The sequence below is a fragment of the Equus asinus genome, chromosome 19, assembly GCF_041296235.1.
Source record: "Equus asinus isolate D_3611 breed Donkey chromosome 19, EquAss-T2T_v2, whole genome shotgun sequence".
NCBI lineage: Eukaryota > Metazoa > Chordata > Mammalia > Perissodactyla > Equidae > Equus > Equus asinus.
The window spans coordinates 20,511,556-20,536,890 of NC_091808.1; the positions used below are offsets into that span (position 1 = coordinate 20,511,556).

General features: G+C 57.5%; 1 protein-coding gene across 13 annotated transcripts in view; it reads left to right on the top strand.

Annotated features, from left to right (window-relative positions):
• Nucleotides 1–25,335, top strand: part of TNS1 (tensin 1) — a 176,913-nt gene that overhangs the window by 78,862 nt on the left and 72,716 nt on the right. For 9 of the 13 annotated variants that reach the window (XM_070489750.1, XM_070489754.1, XM_070489757.1 and 6 more), the window contains 13 exons: nucleotides 476–526; nucleotides 6,256–6,305; nucleotides 8,560–8,731; nucleotides 10,951–11,001; nucleotides 12,080–12,202; nucleotides 12,629–12,693; nucleotides 14,194–14,277; nucleotides 17,068–17,180; nucleotides 17,584–17,644; nucleotides 17,869–17,944; nucleotides 18,541–18,670; nucleotides 20,326–20,391; nucleotides 21,530–21,646. In XM_070489750.1, the coding sequence (XP_070345851.1) occupies nucleotides 8,564–8,731; nucleotides 10,951–11,001; nucleotides 12,080–12,202; nucleotides 12,629–12,693; nucleotides 14,194–14,277; nucleotides 17,068–17,180; nucleotides 17,584–17,644; nucleotides 17,869–17,944; nucleotides 18,541–18,670; nucleotides 20,326–20,391; nucleotides 21,530–21,646 (1,054 nt within the window). In that variant the 5' untranslated portion in view covers nucleotides 476–526; nucleotides 6,256–6,305; nucleotides 8,560–8,563. Of the gene's footprint in view, nucleotides 1–475; nucleotides 527–1,405; nucleotides 1,609–4,775; nucleotides 5,096–6,255; nucleotides 6,306–6,822; nucleotides 6,843–8,542; nucleotides 8,732–10,950; nucleotides 11,002–12,079; nucleotides 12,203–12,628; nucleotides 12,694–14,193; nucleotides 14,278–17,067; nucleotides 17,181–17,583; nucleotides 17,645–17,868; nucleotides 17,945–18,540; nucleotides 18,671–20,325; nucleotides 20,392–21,529; nucleotides 21,647–25,335 lie in introns of those variants that run through there. The other 4 variants (XM_070489756.1, XM_070489755.1, XM_070489758.1 and 1 more) reach the window with 4 other exon arrangements.

Sequence of the window (25,335 nt, forward strand, 5' to 3'; positions counted from 1 at the left end):
AGGCCGGGCAGATCTTTCAAACAGCTTTTTCTGACTTAGCAGAGGGACACAGGTTTCCTCGAGGCTGCGTGGAGGAAGAAGGGAAGAAAGCGGGTGGGTCCTGCAGTGGGGAAACTGAGGTTGGCAGCGGAGAGGTGTCTCCTGGCATGGAATGACGGGCTGGGAGATGGGGGGCCTGGGCTCAAAGCCTGACTCCCCCAGGGTTCTGACTGTGTGACTACAGGCAGGCTGCGAGCCTCTCTGTGCTCCAGTTTTCTTATGTGCAAAATGGGAATGACAAGATCTCCCACAGGAGTGGTCCTGAGACACGGATGAGGGTTGTGGTTAGCTCGGAGGGGCTGGGAAGAAGGTAAACAACTGAGTCCCCTCCCAGCTCCCTGCCCCCACCCCTGCTGACCGCAGCAGGTGAGACACCTGGGGCCTTCAGGTGACTTTCCTGGGCTCCGCTCTCTGACTGCCTTTTCTCTCTCTCCAGGGAGAAGGAGTCTTCCGGGGTGGAAACACACGGAAAAGCCTTGAAGAAGACGTAAGTATGGGCAGCAGAGCAGAAAGATGCGGCAGGCCGGGTGCCCAGGGCTGGGGGGAGGTGGATGGTGTCCCCCACCTGTTGTGTTTGGAGGGCTCCCTTGCCTCCTCTCTGGAAGGGCCGGCAGGGGTTGCTCAGCCCCCTTGCTGAGCAGGGGGGCAGGGAAGACGGCTGGCGGGGCAAGCAGGGGGCCTCCGTCTTGGCTTTGGCCTCGGTCTCAGCAGGATCCAGAGCTCAGTTGCCATCACTTTGCAAGACCTCAGGGCTCCAGGGCGGAGAGGGTGGAGAGAGGGTGTGCTCTGCGGGGCCTGGCTTGGTGGTGGGCAGTGACCGAGGTAAGGATGAGGGGAGTGGGCAACACCGCAGCAAGAGGGACTCAGGGCAGAGAAGAAGAGGGACCGGGCTCTTAGAGGCTCTGCAGACCTTGGGGAATTGCAAGTTCTGCTTCTTTGGAGAGAGGCGTCTGTGAAAACAGCAAAACCTCTGTATGGCTCAATGCCTTGGATTCGGGGGGAAGCTGAGAGATGGGCCAGTAGGTCCCCCTGGGTCCCCCCTGCCATGCATTTTTGGTGGGGGCAATGGGCAAATTCCTTCAATGGAGGGACCCAGAGGAGGGCAGAGGGGCTCTCCCGGGACTCTGCTCTGAGCAGTGCCTGTGTCTGGGCTGGTCCTCACACCCCAGGGAAAGATGCCTGACAAAGTTGGCCTCTCTGTGTCTTCCTCGCCCTGCTCCGACCAGTGCCCCCGTGCGGGCCTCTCCATCCTCGCCCGCCCTCACTGCAGAGGAACAGGGAGTGGTTTTGGCGGTTGGCACTGGGGGAGCTGTTGATGGCATGAGGCCCTATCATCTGACAGCTGCCTGACCCACGGGGAGGAGGGCCCCAGAGGGAGGGCCTGGCGAGCAGGAGGCAGCTTCTGCAGGCGGCTGCACTTCTGTGGTGAGCCCACTGCCACTGCCGCATTGGCTGCGGGCAGCCCTGCACGGCCAGCCCTGCAAGGGGACGCGTCCTGGGGACTGCACAGGCCCCTCCGGGAAGAGCGGGAGCATGGCTCTCCAGTTAGTGGGGAAGGCTCCCATCAAGGTATGCGCGGGTCCTCCGGGCGTGGAGTACACCTGTTGGGGAGGGACCCTTGTCCAAGTTTGTGATGTTTCTGGGGCTGGAGTGCAGGAGAGAAATTAATATTTTGTGTACCTGCTACGGAGGATTAACTAGCTTAATGCACACAAAGCATACAGTATATGCTCAATAAATACCAGCCGTTCTTGTTGCTGCTATTTTGTCTAAGGGCCAGGAGCTGGGCTAGGTATTTTTGGTCTCATGATACCCCTCGTGGCAGATGCTATGGACCCATTTTATAGATCAGGAAACAAGCTCGAAGGGGCTCAATGACCTGGTGAATGCCTTCCGCATCCCTTCCTGGGATGGCTGTTATCTATGGCTCCCAACCCTTGACTGGGGGACAAGATGATGGTGCTGGAACCAAGCCTTTTAGCCAATGGTCTGGACACTCTTTTGAGCCGAGTCCTACAACTGCTCTCCCCACAACTCCAGCCTGGGCCAGAGGGATCCTGCAAGGGAAAGTGAAGCAAGGGAGAGTGAAGATAGACATCATGAAGAACTTTCTGTTGCGAGGCTGTGTATGACTTTGGTCCTGGGGAGGAGAGGTATCCGTGGTTTTTTTCAGGAGAAAGTTCTGTTGCTTTGGGATGAATGTAGTCCTGAGGGTGGTGCCTCGTCTCGATATGGGAGGAGGGACGAGATGAATTTTGGTCTAGTAAGTCTAGTTAAAGGAGTGTGTGAGAGGATGGGCAAGCGAGTGGATTCCAGAAGGGGCTACGTATTGCCAAGGAGGAGAAAAAGCCTAAGTTTTAAGGTTCCCAGACACGTGTCCCAGGTGGGGTGACCCCAGGGCCCTTGCCCAGCCCTGGCCCTCCTGCAGTGTGCCCGGTGAGGAGACCCGTGTTCGGGCGGCGCGGTTGCTGTCCTGGGCCCGCTGCTGGGGTGACGTGCCTGTTTGTGAGCTGTTTTCCTGTTTCTGGCCCAGGAATGGCTGTTTTCCTTCGACGGGGCTGGTGTGGAGCGGAGTTTGTGGATGGTGTGCTGTGTTGCACTTTGTTTTGGAAAAATCCAGGCTGGTGGGCAGGAAGGAGAGAGGAAGGGGTGTGGCTGGAGGGGCCGGTGTGGGAGGGAGGGGGTGGCTGGAGCCCCCAGGGGAACCATTGGAATGGGGCTGGGCCCCTGACGGAGATGGGTCAGCAGTCGCTGGCTGCCTGATGTGGCCCCGGTTCCTTACCGACCCTCCTCCTGGCTCTGCCCCCTCGGGACTGGGCTCAGGAAGCGCTTTTCTTTTGGTCCCGAGCTGTTGTGTTTGGTCTACAGACCTCAAAGGAAGGCAGGGCCCTTCCCACGCAGGCGTCCTCTGAATCTGAACCACCCCGCCCAAGTCCGGGGGTGCCCGCTCCTTGCTGCGTGGCCAAGAAGGTGGCCAGTAATGGAGCCTGGGGTCGCACACCCTGAGCCACTCGGGCGTATCCGAGCGGCTGTCAGCCGTGAGGACCAAGGCAGAGAGAGTTGGCTGGATCTGCATCAGGAAGGGTGAGGGCTAGATCCAGGGGGAACTTCCTGATGGTGAGAGAAGTCGGACACTGCTGGGGGGGCTGTGGGGCTTCCTTTCAGCCAGAGAGGGACTGTGTTCTAGGAGTGATAGAGGAGAAGTCTTGGCGCCTAGGGAACTGGATCAGAAGCTCTGTTATTGCTCTGTGTCTTGGGAGGAGCAGGGAGGAAGTTCAAAGCCGTGTGGTAAAGGGCTTTGAGAGCCCCAGAGAGGACGAGGATGGGATCACAGGCAGACCAGAGCTTAGATTCTTTTTTAGAATTAGACCTAAGCAGTGCTCTCCGTAAAGCCCTCTGGTCATTCCCCTGGGGACTCTAAATGGGGCCAGGTGAATTGCGTGAAATCACCGAAACCCCGTGAGCACTGAGCTGTACCCATTTTACAGATGGGTCAGTGGGACCCAGCGGCTGCTTCTTCTATGGGCTCCATGGATGAGCATCTTCCTGCATAGCGTGTAAGCTCTCTGAGGTCAGGCACTTTGCTTCCTCTGGTCTCTGGGGCTAGAACATTTGCCTGGCACATGCCGGGGTGCACGATGAAGTTATGAATGAGGGGATGGACACGACAGTGGGGTTGCCCGCATCTCTCCACCTACCCCCAGCCTCGTGAAAAGGCCAGCGTGATGCAGCAGCCGCAGGAGGCGCTGTGCTAGCCCTGGGGGTGAGCTCACCTGTGTGTTTTGGAGCACTAGCTTGTGTTGCTGACACGCCCCCCCAGCCCATCTGTGGTCTCCGGTTCTCCCTGTGGCTCTGTGTCCACCAGCGCTCGGACGTGTCCCCTGTGCATGTCTGCTTTTTGCCAGCGAGTGTCACATGCCCCCAAACTGTGCAGAAAACAGGAAGCCCTGTCAGTGAGAGGGCAGCTCAGTGATTCATCAGGGGATGATTGTCCAGCTGTCCGTCCATCCTCTCTGCGGTGGGGTCACTGTCCTGGGCGGTTTCTCCCTGCTTCCCCTTCCACAGCCGGCCCGGTGGAGCTGAGCGGGCTGGACTTTGTCTTATCACCTCTGGAGGCGGCATGGCCAGACTCGGTGGGGGCCAAGTTCTTATTTATCTTCCCTGGCTTTTTTTGGGGTGGGGAGGCCGAGGAATGTGGAGTGTTGTAACGTTGGGAAGGGGGGTAGAGAAACAGGAGCCAGTCCTCCCGCCCGCTCCTCCTCCTCCTCGCCCCTGGGCTCCTGGCTTCTCTTGTCCCCCAGTCTCGTCGCCAAGCCCGTCTCAGTGTCCCACTGTCTCCCCGCAGCTCCCTGGGCCTGGACCCGGGGTCCTGGCCACACCGCGAGCCTTGGGTAAATGGTGGCTTCCAGTTGTTTGAAGCAGCGGTGGTGGCCTCCTGCAGGAGTGGCTGTGGATCTGCCACAGATGAAACCCTGAGGGTCTATTTATAGCAGGGTGGCCCTGGGGCCTGGAACAGGGCCTAGGGCCTGGGGAGGGTCGGTGACTCCTCATCTGGGACCAGTGACACAGAGATGGATGAAGTGTTGGGTTTCTGCCTTCCTCTGGGTGGGTAGTTTTGGAACAGCCTGGCTTGGGGCTTGAAAACCAAATACGACCTCTCCTTACCGCCCTCCCCCCGCCCCCCTCGCCTGACTCATGCAAACCCAAGTCCTGGGGCCAGGAGGGCTGTGCAGACTGAGGCACTTTCCGCCCAGCAGCCACACTGGCTGTTTTGTGCTCTCTTTCCCGCCGAGGCTCAGCTGCCCAGAGCCGGGTGGCGGCCCAGGCGGAGGGACCGGCGCGGCTGTCACGGCAGCCGGATGGAGTCCTCCTGTCAGTGGGGCTGCGCTAACGCTGGGCCCAGCTGGGAGCCGGACCTCCCGGCCCATCCACCGCTGCCATGGAGGTGCTGCGGGGCCTGCAGAAGGCTGAGGGGCTCCTCTTCTTGGGGCCCCAGTGGCCAAACCCCAAGTCTGAGGTGAATCCTGCCAGTCGTCAGCTTCCCCGGGACTTGGGGGTAAGTCGCTGTGAGCCTCAGTTTCTCCTCTCTTTGGCAGGTTGCGGTCCCCTCTCCTCCCAGAGGCGGTTGCCGCTCGGTGGTCGGGAGAGGCCAGTTACTGGGAGGCACAGGGTGTTGGGAAGGTGCCAGTAGGCTCAGAGGGCTCTGCTGAGCCTGCGAGTCTAGGAGCTGGGCGTCTGATCCTGCGCCGTGTGCAGGGGCTGAGAGGATGGGTGGCTGGCGGTAGAGGGATGCAGGGTTTGACTTTTGGTGTGTTTCTACCGCTACCCTTTCAGTTGTACGTGATGTAACAACAGGAACAGCACGTAAGGGCCTTGTCTGCCTAATTCCTTTTAATCTTCAAACAGCCGCAGGAGGATTGTCTCCCCATTTGACACGTGACATCACGGGGGCCCAGAGCGTGAAGTAATGCAAGGATGCTGGGCAGGATGCTGAGGGCACTGCCCCTGTGCCTTCATCACTGCACCATAGGGCTGCCCTGGGGGGTTTGGGACACCAGTTGGGTCCGTTTGCCTAATTTTGTGCATGTCGACAACCCTGGAAGTTGGAGTGAGGGCAGACAAGGGGCAGTGGTCCTTAGGAGCACGATCTGCTGCCTAGCCTGGTCTTGGTTCTACATGCCACACCTGGCTGCTCTCATCTCAGAACTTTTGATAATGACTCCGTGTTGCTGCTTTAAAGGGGAGGAGCGTGGGGTGACGGTGGTCAGAGGAGAAAGGTGCCGAGCTGGACAGAGGGTGCCATCGCTCAGCTTTCCTTCTTTTGTGCTTCCAGTCTGTATTCTCCACTCAGGGTTACTGTTACGACATCCAGTGAGTCAAGATGAAATGTGTTTCCATCACTTTAGTAACTTGTGTTGAGCGTGTACTCAATACTGATGGCACCAGCCCGCGCTTGGTGCGTTTCCCAGCGTTCAGGATTCTTCCTTGCCTGGGGAGGGAAAGCCCGCTTTGGGGGCTCATAGGCACACTCACATGGAATGGGCGTTGATTGCTGTTGGCTTTGGGTTGCTGTGTTGCCGGGGCGTTAGGGTCCCTGTGCTGGAATGCTGGCAGAGAGAGGAGAAGAGAGTCTGTTTGCCCACGGCCCTGACCGCTCCCATGGACGGCTCTGCGCCCGCCTCCTTCGTAACACTGCTTCTCTTCTCTCCTTCCCAGGGCTCCGCCAGAGTCCCCCTCAGTGTCCAGCCCCATCCCCAGCCCATCAGGTATGTCTGGGCCGTGGTGGGGGGGGGGCGGCTACCGGTGGTGAGGTCACTGTGGATGTTCTGGCAAGTCATGCCTTTGGGTCTCTGAGTCCGAAGTCCTAAAGCCACTGGTAGGGAGGATGGGCAGACATGAAGCCACGGAGAGGATGCAGGAGATGCCACTGGGAAACGGTCATGGTTTGAGTTCTAGCTCGAAGCCAGGCCTTGAGCTGGATTCTTGACCTGTATGATCTCATCTAGTTCTTGCAACAACCCTGCACGTTAAGTATTTTATTCCCATTTGGCTGATGAAGAAACTGAGTCTCAGAGAGATGAGGTGACTTGTTAAAGGTTACGCGACCCCAAGAGGCAGCGCTGGGATTGGCTTCAAGACCTGTTCTAGATCCCGTTTCTCTCCACACACAGGGCTGTCTGGCGTCGGAGGGCTGGCGATGAGAGGAAACTTCTCTATCTGGCTGGGCCGCGGGGGCTGGGGAAAGGGGATGCACAGGAGACTCGGTGCCTTGCTGCTCGGGAGCCTTCTATCCCTGTGTCCAGGTTCTCTGGCGTGGGCCACGCCCTCTCTGCCTCCTTTACCCCCGAGCCTCCCGAGATGAGTGAGAATCCGGCCCCGGGGAGACAGAACCCCAGCCAGAGAGGGCCCGTGTGTAGCTGAAGCTCCTGGCAGGTTGTGGCCCAGCTGCCCGCTGCCCGCAGCAGACGGAGCGGTCCTTTGGAAGACCCAGTCCTTCCCGACCCTGTGGGTCGGGGTAGCGAGTGCGATGCTGATGTTGTCCAGGCGGTGGCGCTGTTCTGCCACGGGCAGGCAGTGGCCTGAGGCAGGACTCCCCCCTCAAAGGCCACGGTAAGAAGCTTCTCATAGGGACAAGGAGTGGCCAGGACTCGCAGGTCAGATTCAAACTGGGCTCTTTACCGCAACCTAATGGCCCCTCTCACATGTGCTCCCTGTCTCTGTCACCATGGAGAAACTGGATGTCACCCTCAGCTCCCCGATCTCCAAGCCCCATCTACACAGCTGGGCTACCATCAACCCTGCTGGGGATCTGGATGCTTCCCCGCTGCTCGGCGTCCTGGGCTGTCCTCCCCGGTGCCGCCCGGTCACGTTGAAATACCCTGGTGGTTTCCTCCCACTGCCCCTCCAGTCTCAAGTTCACCCCACGGTAGTGAGAGGCTATCAGAACGAAATGTGAGGGTTGCACCCCTTGGCTAGAGAGACGGAGCAGGACTGTAGGAGGCTGGCTACGGGGTAGGAAGGTGTGGGGGTGGGAGGGTGGCAGGCGCCCCTGGAAGGTATGGGTGGGCTTCAGAATGGAATTCCAGTGTCCCGAGACTCGTTTCCCCTTCCCGTCAGCTCCCCAGTGGGCACCCTGGACCATACCCCTGGAGGAGAAGCTGGTGAGGGGTAAAGATGTGAGCTCCTGTGTCTCCCCCTGCCTTGAGTCCAGTCCGGGGCTCCCCACATCTCCGAGGAGGTGTCTGGGAGCCGCCTCCCGCTGCAGTGGCGAAGGCCTGGCACCCTCTGCTTCCTGGGCCCTTAGACATCAGGGAGGCCGCTGCCAAGAAGGAGCTTTGGCAGCCGGTGGGAGCTGCCAGAGGTGGGGAGGGAGCCGGGAACACAGGTCAGGTGGCAGCCTGCCTTCGGGGAGGTCTGGCATGTGCACTGTGGTCTGGCTTACCTGCAGCCCAGGTGTGCATGTCACCCAAGCTGCCCCTTCCCCTGAGAGGCCTCCCCGCCCACTCCAGGGCTCAGGAGCAAGGCGAGGGCAGCAGAAGGCACAGCTCTGGGAGGCTGGAGAGCACCCAGCTCAGCTCTCCTTCCTCTTCCACAGCCGTCTTAGGATCCTTCCAGAGACTTTTGCCAGACCAGGCGGCCACAGTGTGTCTGGAGGCAGGGCTGGACTCCTGGGTTCCTGGCCAGTTCTGGCCCTGGTGCTGACCTCTAGGAGCTAGGATGAAGGCCGTGCCAGCAGGACTGATGGCCACGTAGGATTGGTGTCACCTCTGTTCGTCTCTGACATGGCCAGAGATCCTTGCTGCCCTGCCCAGCTCTGCGCTCCCCACATTCCTAGGCCGGCCCTGTTGGCTGCACTGGCCTGGCCAGGGGAAGCCTCTGGCCTGGGCTCTGGGTCAGGGAGCTGTCAAGCCCCTGGGTTGGGTATGGGGGCCACGTCCGGTGTGTAGGGTTGCGGATACTTGGATCTTGCCCTGGGGGAAGGGATTCTGATCTACAGCCTCCCCACCGTTGTCTCCCTAGAAACATGAGTGTGAGCCGAACCCCTGAGGACAGCTGCGAGCTGGACCTGGTGTACGTCACGGAGAGGATCATTGCCGTCTCCTTCCCCAGCACAGCCAATGAGGAGAACTTCCGGAGCAACCTCCGCGAGGTGGCCCAGATGCTCAAGTCCAAACACGGAGGCAACTACCTGGTGAGGACGGGCCTCTCGCCTGCTGGTCCAGTGCCCCGTCCTTCCTGCTGTGTCCCTGCCCCCCCCCGCCCTTGGGCAGCTCTTCTTATTCTCATCCTTCACCCACCCTTGGCCCCGGGCATCTGTCGTGGCTCAAGTCTCCACTCCCTGCAGCCCAGCTCTGCTATACGGAGTGCATCTGCAGCGGGAATGCAGCATCTGGAGCTGCGTCGTGTGTGTGTGTGTGTGTCTGTGTGTACGTGTGTGAGCGTGTTGACCAGGAGGAGCGAATAACGTCAAGAGCTCGTATGACTAAGCACCTGTGTGAGCCAGGCCGCGTTCGAGCTGCCCTCCACGTATTTAACTTCACAACAGCCCTGGAAAGCAGTCCTGGCTGGAGCACAGAGAGGTGGCGTATTTGCCTAAGGTCACAGTGTCAGAAAGTGGCAGAGCTGGCACGCTGTCGGCACCTCTGAGGAGTCTTAGGGCAGCGTTGTGGCAGTGTGCGTCTTAAGGGACCTTGTATTGCTGGCGCCTGTGTTGCTGGCACTGCGATCATACGTGGCCCAGCAGAGTCACGGAGCAGATGTGGATGAGGTGGCAGCTGGTGGTCTCCCCGAACGTTGGAAAGGCTGGCCTGGGAGGTTGGACCTATCTTTGCCCTGGAGCGGGGCTCGGGTCCACTTTGCAGGGAGCTACATGTGGGCTGGACCCGTGGACCAGACTGTGCGACCCCGAGGGGCTGCCCCGGGATGCTTGGGCTGAGGTGGGGTGTGGAGGCCGCGTTAGTCCCAGGGCTGCTCTAACAAATTGCCACAGGCCTGCTGTCTTAAAACAACAGAATTTATTTTTTCACAGTTCTGGAGGCTAGGAGTCCAAATCAAGGTCTTGGCAGGGCCGTGCTCCCCCTGAAGGCACTGGGGGATCCTGCCTTGCCTCTTCCTAGCTTCCGGTGGCCCCGGCAGTCCTTGGTGACCCTCAGCTTGTAGCTGTGTGGCTCTCATTTCTGCCCCTGTCTTCGCATGGCCTTCCTTCTTTCCTTTTCTTCCTTCCTTCCTTCTTCACATGGCCTCTCCGTGTGTCCTCGCCTCTTCTTGTAAGGCCCACCCTAAATCCAGGATGACCTCATCTCGAGATCCTTAACTACTTACGTCAGCAAAGGCCCTGTTTCCAAATAAGGTCACGTTCTGGAGTTCCAGGTGGACGTGGGTTTTCGTGTGACGCTATTCAACCCACCACAGAGGCCCGTCTGTCAGCTGGGCTGGGCCTTGCTCAGCGCCTGGCTTTAACCCTCAGTGAGTCCTGGGTTCGAATGCTGGCTCTGCTCTTACTGACCGTCTGATCTTGGCCACTTAGACTCACCGAGCTTTAGAGACCCCATCTGTAAAATGGGTCTAATAACACTATCTCCCTCTTCTGATTGTTGCGAGAGTTAAGCCAGCTGTTAGATGTGAAGCCTTAGCACGGGGCTGGCAGTTTGGGGACACTTGAGTGGTAGCCGTTGTTAACCTAATAAAGGGTCTTCCTTTACGGGGTCCAAGAGTGGCCTAGAAGCCGTCTGAGATCTCCTTGATGTCAGGAGTCCAGGAGTCCAGGATTCTGAGCTCTGGCGCCCTCCTTCCATCCTGCCTGTGCTGGCTGTGCAGCCCGCTTTCTCCACGGGCGACAGCACCGTGGTCTTGGCGTGTCCCCGGTGGTGAGGAGGAGATGGGAGCTCTGCCTGCCTCCTCCGGAGGTGGAGACAGGAGTCCCAGAGATTGGCAGATTCCCACGGCATGTGGGTTGTTGTTGGGGCGCACCTGCTGGGAGAGGGGTGTCAGGGGCCTGAGAGGGCCCGCCCAGGACCTTTGACCCTCCGGTGGAGGGTGTGTGACCGCATAGCCGTTGTGTCTCCATGGGGTGAGGTCCTAAAGGTGACGCATGAAGTGGAAACCGGAGCTGGCCGAGAACTTCTCATTGAACACCATCGATTCGCATTCAGTATGGGGAGCTGCCCACCCCGGGGGTGGCACGTGGGGCCCGAGACAGGTTCCGTCCCCTTCTGGTCCTCAGTTCTGGATGTCTGTTGGCTCACGGAGGGGGCCGTGGCTGAGTGTCTGTGAACCTCTCTCTCCTGGGAGCCTGCACTTGAGTCCCGCTGGTCAGCGAGCGTCTGCAGAGCTTCAGTGTGCTCACGTAGGGAAAACGTCACAGGGGAGGGAGCGAACCTTCTCACCATCTCTTCCTTTTTCTCCTTCTAGCTTTTCAACCTCTCTGAGCGGAGACCTGACATCGCCAAGCTCCATGCCAAGGTGAGCCGCTGCCTGTTGTGGGGGCCTCCTTGCCTCGACCGAAGGATGGCCGGACCCCCTCTCCTCGAGGTTCCCATGTTAGAATCTTGGGGGGATGTGCTGTGACAGTTTGAAAAGCCTATTCAAAGCCATTTTCTATTTGGAAAATGGAAAACAATCTACTTATTGTTTCCAGAATACAAATTACAGAAAGCAAAGCTCCATACAGTGACCACCTCCCAGGTCTGCCCCCTGGGGCACCTGTAGCATCTCTCGGGGGAGCCTGGAGCTGTGAGGGTTTAGTTTTATTGAAAAGTATTCTGAGCTGAAACTGGCTGGGACGCGCCGATGTGGACGTTCTTGCTCCAGCTTTCACTCGCTTGCGCAGTGGGCTGTGTGCTTTGCATGGACATCTACTCTGGCTTCTGGATTCTGGTGCCTGTTGTTGTGTGACCCTGGGCAGGTGACAGGCTTCTCTGGGCCTCAGTTTGCCCCCTTGAAAGTGGACAGGCTGGGTGAGATGTGCTGTCTGGGCCCTTCCAAGCAGAAGTTCTCTTTTAAGGTTCTGTAGGTTTAGAAATGTTTTCAGGACCCTGAGGACTGCTGTTCAGATCTGTCCTCTGTCCCCTTCAGGCTTCTCTTGGCTGGCCTGAAAAATCGGTGGTTTGTGTGTCCAGGGCCTGGAAAAACCTCGACCAGCAGGGAGCCTTTCTCCTTCCTTCTTTCGCCTGAGCCAGGCCTCAGGCCTCAGGGCCGTCTGTGGGTGGAGCCTGGGGCAATGATGGGGGCCCTGCTTGTCTGAGGTCAGAGTCATGTGGAAGGACCTTGGGATCCTCGGCTCCAAGCCTCTGTTTTACACACATGAGAGGAAACTGAGGCCCCACAGTGAGTCAGTGTCAGAGCAGAGACTCAGCCCAGGGTCTCTGGTCCCAGGCCAGGGTCCCTTGCCCTGAATTCCCCTGCCTCCTGGCTGGGCTGATGGGCGGGGCAGGACCCCAGGCCCGGCTGCCCTGGAGCTGGCACACAGGTATGTGTTGCCTGCTGCCCTGGTTGACTCGCCAGGGCTCCTGCCCCTTCTCACTCACGGCTTGGGCCACAGGTCCTGGACTTTGGCTGGCCTGACCTCCACACCCCAGCCCTGGAGAAGATCTGCAGTGTCTGCAAGGCCATGGACACCTGGCTCAACGCAGACCCCCACAATGTCGTCGTTTTACACAACAAGGTCGGCAGGGGGCCTGCATGGGGTGTGTGTGTGTGTGTGCACGTGCATGCACCCCCATGCTTGAGTGTATCCTTGGATGGCCTATGTACCTGCCTGTCTCGTTGGATTGTGTGCGTGTGTAAGTCTGCTGTGTGTATTCTCCTTTCTAGGGCATAATAGATTCTGTCCCAGGGGATGCCCTCAGGAAATGGGGGGTACCAGCTTGTGGGGCCCTCAAATCTAGTGGATGGTCAGCTGGGTTTCTTCTCCCTGAGAATCAGCTGTCACCCGCTTCCCTCCCCTGCCCCCCTCCCCACTCCTGTTCTTCCTTGGGACCACAACCCCCTCTCCAGCCCTTGCCCCCTTTCCTCCAGGGCTTCTGCGTGGGCTCTGGGGCAGGAGGCCGGCCTTAGAAGTAAAGGCTTTTGTGTTTCCGGGCTCTTTCAGGGAAACCGGGGCAGGATAGGTGTTGTCATCGCGGCTTACATGCACTACAGCAACATTTCTGCCAGGTAAGAGGCCCCTCAGCCCCTGTTCTCTGAATATTGACAGTGGGACCCCCCTCCCCCTCCACCCAGGCCTCTCCCTTCCTTGGGGTGGGAGGTGAAGACAGGGATGCGAGGTGCTGAAGACGAGGTGGAGGACCCGGTAGAAGGGAGAAGGTGCCTGCCCAGAGCTCTGAGGCAGGAGCCTGTGGACGAAGGGCAGCAGCGAGGAGACTCCATCCCTCCGTCGGGGCACCTGGACGGTGTCAGTCATGGACACCCCATCCAGCCAGCTTCTTGGGGCCACTTTCCCTCCCAAACTGTCTTGTGTTTCCCTGGGTGAGCAGGGAGGGAGTCAGAAAGAAATCTTGGATCAGATCTGGGTCCGACAGAACCATCTAGAAGCTATCTTGTCTGTGCCCATGCCTCTGGCCAGCAGGGCCCTCTTCCCACTTAGGTGTTTGGAGCAAGAATAGGAAACACCCAGTGGATGCACCCCATTCTGATCCCATCTTGCAGAGAAGCAGAGGGCTTCATCCGTTCGTTTGTTGCTTCATTCGACAGTGGTTATGGAACAGCCACTGTGTGTGGGTGCTGGCAAGGCAGCTATGGGCAAAGCCCGGCCACTGCCCTCACGGATTTTAAAAAAGTAAACAAGGACCTCAGTAACAGCGGGCACTAAGTCCTGTGAAAGAAGGAAGATGAGAGGTGGTCAGTGGAGGCCTCTCGAGGAGATGATGTTTGCGTAGAGAGCGAAACTGAGTAGAGGGCAGGTGGAAAGGGCTGAGTCATGTAAAGTCTGGGAGGGGAACCTTCCAGGCAGAGAGAAGAGGAAGAACAAAGGTTTGCAGTGGGGTGCGAGGGGCTGGCCTGTTTGGAGCTGGGTGAGTTGGGGGATGAGGAGCAGGAAGTGAGGCAGATCGCGGGGCCTCGTAGGCCGTGTTGAGGATGCTGGAGTTGATTCTAAGAGTGATGGGACATCTTTGGAGAGTCGAGAACGGAGGAGGCGGGTGGTCTGTCTCTCCAGTGCTCTTTGAGGATGGGTAGAATGTTCTGTGGAGGGCTTGCCGGTAGGACGCTGGTTTGATGACTTTAAGAAACCTAACTCAGCCCCATCTTTGCTTCACGGTGAGCACTTCCTGTGCACCTGCTATGTGTCTGCACGGGCCGAGCTCCTTTTAGATGTTATCTCATGACCACCATAACAACCTGCAGGAAGGCGCGATTATTGCCTCATTTGACCGGAAAGGAAAATCAGGTTGAGAAAGATTATGTAACCGGCCTCACGGCACAGGTCTGAGAAGTGAGTGGGAGACTGGAGATGGGCTCCCAGGCCGGCTGGCTTCAGAGCCCCGTGCTGAGCGCGGCAGCACACAGCATGGAGGGATGTGGGGGCACTCTTTTCCTGAAAGTTTCTCGGCACAGGGTGGCTGGAGGGTTCTGCAGGTCTTGGGGGGCAGGGATGGAGGAACAAGGGGCTCCTGGATGTGGCAGTTGGCTCCTCTGACCACCTGTCTCTCTTCACAGTGCCAACCAGGCCCTGGACCGGTTTGCAATGAAGCGGTTCTACGAGGATAAGATTGTGCCCATTGGCCAGCCATCCCAGAGAAGGTGATGAGCTATCATCTGATGCTCCAGGGCATGCCCATCCTACAGATGGAAAGCCCGAGCCTAGGAGGGGACGCAACATGGCCAGGGTCTCCAGCGGGTAGTGACAGAGCTAGAATGTGTCTGAGAGCCTATAACTTGGGCCATGCAGTGTCCTCATGCTGTGCTGCCCACTGTCCCGACGGCTGCCCCAGATTCTGCTCTGGAGTAACATGCTGTTTCGTGGTGTCTGATCCACAGCACAGGTAGTGGCAGCGCCAGGTGCACCTGGGGGAGGCTGGGGGAGTGCGAGTCAGATGGTGGGATCCTGGGCCCAGAGCGGAGAACCGGAGAGTGGGGCTGGGCCCAGCTCCTGTGTGTGTGTGTGGCCAGAGCTGTGGAGCCACCATGCCTGCCTATGATGTGTCCCCCTGCTCTGCACCCTGGGATCATGGCACTGAGTCTCAGACAAGGTCTTGCGGGGACCTTCTAGTGGATGATACCCAAGGACACAGCCATCAAGGTCATTCACATGCAAGAAGTCTTTTGGAGGAAAAAACTCAACAGAACGTGGTAGGCTAGAGTGAGGGGGGCGTGAGGGGCTGATTCCAACGGCCTGACCTTCTGAGATGGTGACATGAGGTGAGGGCTGAGAGGGAAGATCTGGGGTAAAGGTTTTAGGCAGAGGGAATAGCAAGTATGCAGGCTGGAGGCCAAAACATCCAGTGGGTTGGCTTTCCCAGGCCCTGGAGCCCTGCCTGGCCAAGCAGGACCCCCTAGCTGCAGGTCCTGGGGCTTCCCAGACTCTCCATACTGGGGGTCCTCGACTTACACTCTGTCACCCCCTCCTTGCTTGCCTTGCTAGAAGTGTGCTGGCACCCCTTGGGGCTGTTTCCACCATTGTAGCAGGAAACCCAAGCAGAAGTGAGTCCTCAGGTAACCCAGTGCCTTACAGTTGGCACAAAACAACCGGCAGCCAGCCTCGGGGTCAGTGATCAGAAATGGGGTGTCTTTATGTGCAGAAAATTCTGGCTGGGCCACCAGACGCAGCAGCTGTGGATCAGTGAGAGTTTTCCCAGGGGAGAGGTCTCAGGGAGGAAAGAACCATCACCCCAACACCCTCTCAGTGCCCAGCTTGCCACAGGTGGCTGGTGGCCTTGGTCATGGGACTGGCCCTTGACCTTGACCTGCTGGAGGAGTGTGACGCTACAATGGCACAGTGTGGCTTGGAGAGGGTGGACAGAGCAGGCTCATCTCTGAGTTGGAAGCCTGGATGACGGGGGCACTGTCAGCTCTCAGGAAGGGTTACTCGGGGACTCCACAGTGCTCATGGATGCAGTGGGAGTGTGCGTGTGTTCACACGGTCTGTGTTGGCCTCGCCCCTCATGTCTGCAGCCGCATCTGCCTGCAGGTGGTCATTCTGTTGGTGCCTAGATGTGGACGTGTGACTGTGGGTTTGCTGCCAGCTCACTGCCGCGTGCCCGCCTTCTTGTCAGTGGCTCTTTCAGGGAATGGAGCGGTTGGCGGAGTCGAGGGCAGGGAGGGAGGGGCTTTGCCCGCGGCTCCCCCATTCATTGTCACCCCACCCCCGGACTCATTGTCCCCAGCACACAGACACATCCTGTTGGCATGATCAGAAGATCTGATAGGAACTCGCCATTCCAGGTTTCCGGTTTGAGTAATGGGGCTGGGGGTGGGCAGGGCCTGAATGGGAGCTGGCACTGCCCATCAGATTATCTTTATGGGGAGTCCGAGGTGGCCCCACCCCGGCCCAGGGACAGAGGCCCACAGGCCTGGAGGCAGGCCGAGGAGCTGAGAGAGAGGAGGGGGCCACTGTCATGGTCCTGTGGGTTTTGGTCTCCCCTACCTCAAAGAGCCCAGTAGGCTCCCTGGGTCTCAGGGTGCATTCTGATTGGTCCAGCTGACCCAGCGTGGCATCCTCTGCCAATAAAGGAGGAAGTGCCGACCGACTGACGGCAGAAGGATGCTTCTCCTTCTGGCAGATGCTGGGGCTCAGACTTCTTCCCTTCTCCCCACCCATTCCCAGCTTTGTGTGTTCTTGCTGTGTGTCTTTAGAAGGCCAGTGACTGTTTCTGGACCAAGTTTTCCATCTTTTCTGGAGGAGTGGAGATGCGTTACTCCTTGCCTTCTTCCAATCGTTGTTAAAAGAGATCTTTGTTAAAAGAATTGGAGGCTGTTGACCCCAGGGATAGACATGCTTAATGGAAGTTAGATATCCTCAAATACCAAATGAAACGATATAGAGGAACTTTATACACTTCAGCGTGATGTAAAAAAAGTCAAGGGCTGTACTTATTAAGCTCTTACTGTTTATTGGCCTGTTGTGTGGCTAGTGGGTCTGTTGGGGCACAGCAGGGGCGTAAAATTGGTTTGGGCTTGGTATAAGGGTGCCAAGCTGTTTGGTGGTCGATCAGCCTGCCTTGTGTACTGATGAGGATGCCTGCCAGGAATGTGTGGGAGGAAGTTTGGTCCAACAGGAGATTCCCGGGCTGGGAGTGAAGCAGGAATGAGATGCTCATGTTGACCACCAGGGGGCGCTGGAGAACCCCGAGTGGGAGGTTTGGCTTGACCCAGCTCCAGGTGTAGTGGGACCTGCTGGCCCTTCCTACCTAGGGCTCCAGGCAGCAAGGGAGGACTGTGCTGGGGCTGCGACATCGGCCGCCAGGAGGCCTGGGGGTTGATAGCGAGGGGCTACACTACATTACCTAGGGCAATGTCTGGGGGAAAAGAGAACGGGATGGCTCTGCTCCAGTGCAGGCCCCCTGGCTGAAGCCGCCCCTCCCCCTGCTCCAGGTACGTGCATTACTTCAGCGGCCTGCTCTCTGGCTCCATCAAAATGAACAACAAGCCCTTGTTTCTGCACCACGTGATCATGCACGGCATCCCCAACTTCGAGTCTAAAGGAGGTACCTGCTGGGCTTTCCTCCCTGCCGTGGCTTCCATCTCCCTCTCCTAAGAGGCAGCCTTGGGTGGTAGAAATGTGGGCTTGGATTGGAGTTTCCACTGCACCACTTCCTGAGCTTTCTTTGAGTCCGTCTATTCCTGTGCAAAATGCGTTTCGTGCTTTCGGTGCCTGCCGGCACCAGATGTTGGATGTGACAGTGTTTTTGTAAGCTTAAAATGCCTTTCAAATGAAAAGCTAGTATTTCTTCCTCTTTCTTTCCATTTCTCCTTCCTCACTTCCTCTTTCTTCCTTTCCTCCTTCCTCTTCCTGCCTCTCCTCCTCCTCGTCCTTCCTGACTCTCTCCTCTCCCCCTTCCTCCTTGCCCTGTTCCTCCTGTCTTAACTAACACCACCCCTCCCTTACAGGGTGTCGGCCGTTTCTCCGCATCTACCAGGCCATGCAGCCCGTTTACACATCTGGCATCTAGTAGGTATTCCTCGGGAGTGAGAGGCCAGGGATGCCGGAGGCTGAGGCCCAGGACCAGGGGCAGAGAGTGGGTGGGTGCTGTCTAGAACCTCGTCCAGGAGAGGGCTGAGGGATGGAGTCGGTGAGCTTTCCCAGTCGCCCTGTGGCAGAGGAGCAGCAGGGGGAAAGCGCGCCGCCCGCCCCCTCAGCCGTCCTGTCTCCCTCTGCCCGCCTGTCTCCCATAGCAACGTCCAAGGAGACAGCCAGACCAGCATCTGCATCACCATCGAGCCTGGGCTGCTCTTGAAGGGAGACATCTTGGTGAGCGCCCCCTCTGTCTCGAGCCCCCGCTTCCCAGGTTGTCTGTGCTCTCTTCTCTCCTCCTGCTTGCCTCCTGCCTCTCCAGACAAGACCGTCATTCCTGGTGGGCCACCAGCCCTGGGGTCATAGGCTCTCAGGGCTCCTGCAAGGCCTTCCAGCCTCAGACAGGCCTTGTCTGTTCCCCTGCCTCGGAGTTGGACATCCCTTCCCAGGGGCTTGTTTCTTGTTCTGGAGCCATCTCCTGGGAAATATGTCAGTATGAGCTCTTGCCTCCTGGCTTCCTGTTGGTGACCAGGACTCCCTCAGCCCTGACCACAGCCGTTCCTCCTGCGATTTCAGTCCACTCCTGCTTTCTCCTTTCCACCCTGTATACAGTGCCTACTTGGGGGGCAGCTTTGTCCCCTAAGGGCAAGACTGACCTTCAACTCTCTGCTCTTCTAGAAGTTTCTTCAGAGAGCTCTGAGATGCTATTTGGTGTTGGTGACCTCTCCCTCACTGGGTTGGAGTGAGCCTCAGGGCCCCTGTTGTGGAGGCTCCCTGGGACCTGATTTCCCATCCCCTGGTCCCTGATGGGCTCTACTCTCTTCCCCCCTCAGCTGAAGTGCTACCACAAGAAGTTCCGGAGCCCAGCCCGAGACGTCATCTTCCGTGTGCAGTTCCACACCTGCGCCATCCATGACCTGGGGGTTGTCTTCGGGAAGGAGGACCTTGATGATGCCTTCAAAGGTGGGCTCATTGAGTGGAGAGGCAGACCTAGCAAGGAATAATTAGGCCACAGGGTAGAAGAGCAATAATAGAGGGGCTGTGGCAGCAGTGGAGAGGGAAGCGTTATCTGAGGGAAGGGGAGGTGGCCAGAGAGGTATCTCCCTCTGCTTCTTTCCTCTATCCATTTGAGGTTTTATGGGTATCACATTCAGGGCCAGGACATAACCACATCCATCCATCCACTCATCTACCCATCCATCCACCCACCAATCCACATCCATTCATCCATCCATCTATCCATCCACCTATTCATCCACCCACCCATCCAGATCCGTCCATCCATTCCCCTATCCATCCATCCGTTCACCTGTCCATCCATCCATCCACCTACCTATCCATCCACCCACTTATTCAGCTACGTACCTATCCAAGTCCATTCATTCATCCATCTGTCCCTCCGTCTGTCCATCCATCCTTCCATCCATTCATCCATCCATCCATCTACCTATCCACCCATCCACTCATTCACTCATTCACCTACCCACCCATCCAAATCCATCCATCCATCCATCCATACGTCTACCCACCCATTCAACAATCCATACATCCATTCATCCACCCATCTGTCCACCAAGCGTCACTTATGTGTCTGTATGTGCTAGACGCTGGGGGTACAAAGAGGAAGAAGTAAGGCCCTACCCTCAGGGAGCTCTCAGTCTCACAGGAGAAAGAGACGTACAAACATGAGACTATGAAGTGATGCCTGCAGTAAGGGAGACACACACAGGCTTGATGGGCACCCCAGGGAGTGGACACCAGCCCTCCTGTGGCTTCTCTTCCTACAAGCGGTGGATGGTGGTCTGCATCTGGACTGGGCTCAGGCAGAGAGCAGAGAGTGGGGCCGGGGCTGGGAGGAGGGGCCTGAGCCCCACAGCACAGTCTGGCTCGCCCCGAAGAAGAATGTTTCTATGATGAGCTTTCCTTGCACTGGCGCCGGGGGGCGGGGAGGGGGGCGTTGGGTGTGTGGGGGGGGGACAGAAGCAGAAGATGCTGGTATAGTTACAGAACAGAATGTTAATGTTATCAGTCTTAACAAGGACAAATAAAGGAATAGCTGACCAAATGAAGGTGGCGTTGGTGAGAGGCGGCAGGGACGGGCAGGGCACAAATTTCCTCCTCTTACGTGGGGTGGGGGGGCGTCAGGAGACACCTTTGAAAACGGACAGATCAAGAATAGAGGCTTAACTCTAGTATTGAAAGTTTCAAAGGTAATCAGTAGAATAAATGATGATGATGATAATGATAATACTAGATTTAAGAAGAAGGGGGTGGCAGTAGGAGTGAGCCAAATTATTCATCTTCCTAGTCGTGAATCAATGGAGATTACTTCAAATTGGTGTATTTAGAAATAGTGGCGTAAAAATCATGGGTATTGTTTAGATTTTTTGAGGTAACTGTTGGTAGAACGAGAACTGGAAATGGTTAGAAATGGTTACCTCAGGCAGGTAGAAGTGGTGCTAAAGGGGGGCAGGACTTATTTCATTGTGTATGTATGTCTAATTATGTTGTCAAGCGTGTATACATGTATTACTTTAATCTTTTCTAGAAGAAAACTTTTTAGGGAGTCCTTTTTGGGAATTAATTGCCCAGTTTTGTCTTTCCTTCTCCTTTTTCAGATGATCGATTTCCAGAATATGGCAAAGTGGAATTTGTCTTTTCTTATGGACCAGAGAAAATTCAAGGTATCAGCTAAGTTAGAGTTCATTCTTCCACCTCCTTCCCTCCATCCTGACCTGTCCCCATCCCACCCCCACGCTCTCCCACTGATCTGCTCTACCATTATCAGGTTACCTGTGACTGACAGGCAGACCAGCAGTGAAGGATCTGGGTATCATAGTGGACCCCCAGCTAAACATGAACCAGTGACTTAATCTCTGGAGAATAAAAATAAAAAAGCAGACCAGGAGGCGCTGGGTTGGATAAACTGTTCTGGACCGATTAGGTCATCTTATTATATTCAGAGACTGAGGGCCATGATGGATGGAGGGAGTGGCTGAGGGGACACTCAGAGATGCTGGATGGACGATAAGCGTTCATGAGAACTGAGATGAGAACTTGAAGATGAGAAGGCCAATTTAATAATAGTCTTTAAGCCTTTAGACTGGTTATATGTGGAGACCAGTTGTTCTCCATCTTTTTTGAGAACAGAAAGGGAGGAGATGAAGTTAGGTTACAGAGAGAGGGACTCTGGGTAGATTAGAGAGGACTGCCAGGCAGGAGGGTAACTCGCCCCAGAAGGACTGACTGGCAGCTTGTGCGTCTTCATCCTGGGCTTTCTCCGATGTGTCGGAGAGTCTGCCGCCCCCTCAGATTTCTGCTTGGAGCAGAGAGCATCTTGGGTGGGGGCGGGAGGATGGCTGGGATGACCATGTGTCCTGTCCATTTCAGGGCTGTGATTTGCTTGCTGTCCTTGACCCCATGCCACCCATCACAAGCCTCTCCTACACTCCTGCTCACTCCAGGGGCAGACCCTCTGGTCTTTGGACACTGCGCTAGGGGCCCCTGGGACGTACGAGAAAGAGGCAGACACCCAGTTGGGGGCCCCCCAGCTTTCTCCTAGGGGTATCTTTATTCCTCAGTGCTCCTGACCTGATTTACCCCTACGACCTGGTATGAGCCTTTTCAAGAATGCAAGAAACCAGACCCCTGGATTCTCCATCCAACTTAAGCCACTGGTCCCACCCTGCCATGGTCAAGAAACTGAGAAGTCCTTTGGGGAGCATCTGTGGAGAGCTTGTTGACTTCCTCTGTTTTTCCAGCTGGCTGATCTCTTTTTTTCTTTCTCTCCACTGTCCCGCTGCCCTTTCCCGTTCCTTTTAGGCATGGAACACCTGGAGAACGGGCCGAGCGTGTCCGTGGACTATAACACCTCTGACCCTCTCATCCGCTGGGATTCATATGACAACTTCAATGGCCCTCGGGATGATGGCATGGAGGGTAGGTGGAACCGCTGGCTTCCAGCCCCTCTCCATACCGCACAGCCCCTGCTCACGTGTCCTCGGCTCTCTTGGTTGGCTGCGACACTATACTAGTTCCAAGAGGAGGGAGAGGACAAGTCCAGGGCATCTGGAGAGCTCACAGTTCAGTGGGGGAAGATAAGACACAACATGAATGTGTTAAATAATGAACTCAGAGCCAGAGAATGCAGCCAAGCAGCCACACGAGGGTGTGCCATTGGTGCTGAACGGGCCCCACGGACAGGGAGGGCTCTGAGATTGGTGGCGGAGGGATTCTTGAGAGCTGGAGAGGTCTGGGAGGGCTCCTTGGAGGAGGTGGCACTTCACATACCTGCCAGTGCTGCAAACAGAATTGGTTAGATTTCTGTTAAACCTGCTGCTGCGTTTCTCCAGCCTTGCCGCCTGAGTTCTCTGGGGTCAGAGCGCTAGAAATGTAGACACAGCATCTAGGGCCCACAAACTTTCATCACTGGCCAACAAAAACGTTTGAGAGCTGGAAACAAACTGATAGGCTCCAAAGTTTGAAAAGAAAACTGCAGAATGGAAATTAATCCATGTTGAATTTAGCTACAAAACCTAACATTATGTCAGGTGGTCTGCTGCGACTCAGTTCAACTCTCGAGAGTTATGGATGGATTATATTTATTTACGTGCTTCATTGGAATATGTGTGGTGGGGCGCAGGGCAGGGCCTCCGAGAGGGAGCCTCCCGGGAGTCCAGGAACTCTCGAGACGCCCTGTGTGGGGTTTGGCCACAGGCTTATCTCCCTGCTTTGGTCCTGGGTACGGCATGTGGGAGCAGGGGGGACCTCAGGACCATCGGCCCATCCCCATTAGTTGGGGTGATGGACCCCCTCAAAGGAGGGGGCTCCTGACTCCTCCCTCCATGCCCAGGATGTGTCCTTTCAAGGACACCAGTGTCCAACCTCTGGGCTTCTCCTTGCAGCCGAGGCTGGCCCTGGGGTGAGGCGGCGCTGTCCCGGGGACCCTGGGCCACGTGGCAGAGCGGGGTTGGGGAGAGCCAGGTGCCCTCTCCTGCCTCCTGCCTCCTGCCTCCCTCTCCAAGGTTTTGGGTTTGCCGAGTCCAGCCTGGACGACCTTCAGACTTTTTCTGCACAAAGATTCTCCCTCTGACCTTGGAGTCTCAAGAATGAGCGTGGATTTCAGAGCGCAGGGGATGAGGGGTGAGAGTTTAGGGCTCGATGGGAGCTTGTTGTTTACGGGCAACGCTGCAAGTTGAAGGCTTGTCCTCAGCTACCTTCGGTCCTGCCCGGGGCTGGGGCCCTCCCACTGCCCCATCTGCTTGTGCTGAGCGGCTGAGGAGGAGGCCGAGGGTGAGATGAAGCAGTCCCGAGGTACCAGAGGCTGCCAGCCTAATTGTTCATCGGGCCGGGGATGTTTGCATTTTTAACAAGAACACTTGGCAATTTGAAGGAATTTTCAATGTCTCCCCATCTCTCCCTGGTGTGGAATCAATGCGATGGTAAATGTAAAAACACTTGGTAGATGATAAAGTGCCAAGCCAAGAAAAGGTACAGTAATTAAGGGGCAGGAGGGGCTGCGGAAGGACGGGGCATGGGACGTGGTCGGCTGTAGGGGGAGGAGGGAGCAGATGATGGAGCAGGAGGGGACAGAACAGCGAGGGGCAGGGAAGGGAGGAAGGGGAGACCATGGGGGCTCTGGACTCTTCTCCTGCCCCCTGTCCCCACCTCTCTCCTCCGATCCGCTCCCCCAGGCAGGAGATGGAGCCAGAGGGACATTCTCGTCGGTTAAAGGTCAGCTGGTCCTGCGGGGACAGGCGGGCTCCTGTCTGGAGGCTGAGCCGCTGGCCCTGTGCCTGAAGGGCGGGAAGGGAGGGTAGGGGGAGCAGCTCATGGCCCTGTGTCCTCTCGCCTGCCTGGGGCCTGGAGCCCAGCAGTGCTGTGGTCACCGGGGCAGACCCCGCCTGTCCCATGGTGTGCTCCCTGCTGCCGCCGGGCTGCCTCCCCCAGGACAGGAAAGCAAGCCGAGACCAGCCCTGGGGCAAGAGCTGTCATCACTCTCCCCATCCTGCTTCTCTTCTTGACTGGGGGCACTTCTGGAAGGTTCTAGATTCTGAGGCCCAGAGGTAGAAGAATTTTCTTCTGGTCAAGAGAGGGAAGCAGGAGGTTTGTGTCTGTCTCCTTAGTTGTGGGCAAGTCCCTGTGCCTCAGTTTCCCCATGTGCTAGCTGCAGTAAGGGCGCCTAACCCCCAGTACCACGGGTGGTTAGGAGATGGCTCAAGCTGGAGCCTGGGAGGGGGCTTGGGCATCCCTGGAGTGGTCCTAGGGCTGGGGGACGGCCTTGCGGGGTGATGTGGTGTCCCAGGGGCTCTGCCTGCTCTCCGGGGACGTCCTGGACCAGGAGAGGCAAGCTGACCAGGAGAGGCAGTGGTCTAGTGGGTGAGGCTGTGTGCCTCCCAGCCCAACGGCCTGGTCCCGAGCCCGGCTCTCTGCTCTGTAGCTTTACGCCTGGGCTGTTATTTCGCCGGCCTGTGGTCTTAGTTTCCTCATCTACACTTGGGACGGTAACAGTACCCATGTCCCTGGGCTATCGTAGCAGTTTTCACAGGAGGCACTTGGTATAGGGGTTAAGAATGTGGCCTCTGGAGCCAAACTACCCGGTTCAGATCCTTTGACGAGATGCCCTCCTCCTGGGGCCTCGGTTTACTCAGCTATAACCTGGGGGTTCAGCCAACAGATCATTTGGGGCCCCTTTTGGGGAGCAGCAGCCATGGAGGGGCTGCCTGTTTTGTTTCCTCGTGAGTCTCTGATGCGTCCGTAGTGGCTGTGGGGGCATCTCAGAGGTCTGCAGACAGGGCCGAGGGAGAGGGCCCCTGGCCTTGGGAGCCAGCTCCGGCTTTGCCACGCCGTCCATGCTGCAGGCACTTTACAGTGGCTGTCTTGTCTAACCTCACAGCCACTCTGTGAGGCAGGCACTATTGTGATGCCCGGAGATGGAGACCGGGCACAGAGGGCGAAGGTAACCTGCCCAAGGCTGCCTGGCTAGTAAAGAGCAAATCTGGGTGTGGAACCCCAGCGCTAACCCCTGGGCAGTCCTGGGTTGGCTGACATCCCCAGGGGCCTCTCCTGGGCATCTGATCTTGTGGCAATCTCTTGGTCCCCCCTGAGCTTGGGTGAGTGTCTGCCCTTTTGTCCCTGACCTCTCACTGATGGACAGATCGGATCACCCTTGTCTTGTCCCTCAGCATAGGGCTGAGGGAGGGGCTAGGTGGGGTGGTGCACCGGGCGTGGTACCCGGAGACGGTTGCCCTGCCCCGCAAGAAGGTCCCCGTAGGACTTCAGTGCAGGGAACCGCTAGGACACATCCCTTGATGTCCCTCCGCCCCCTGGAGGGTGTGGGGCTGCTCCCTCGGGAATGCCTCTGCTGAGGGGCTGGCCTCTCAAACTAGGTAGAGGGTAGTGTGTCCAAGGTGAGATGGGACCATTTCTGGAAGCACCCACCAGGGGAGGGGAGAGGAGAGGCCAGGCCAGTCCCTCTGGAGCCCACTGGGCGCCTCGGAGGGAGGGTGGGGGCACTGAGCCAGGCACTTGGGAGCAGAGATCATCTCTGACCTGGGCCCCACTCACCCCCTCCCTGCAGTGAGGGTGCTCAGTGCTGGGGTCAGAGCTCCTGCTCCCCCAGGAAGCCC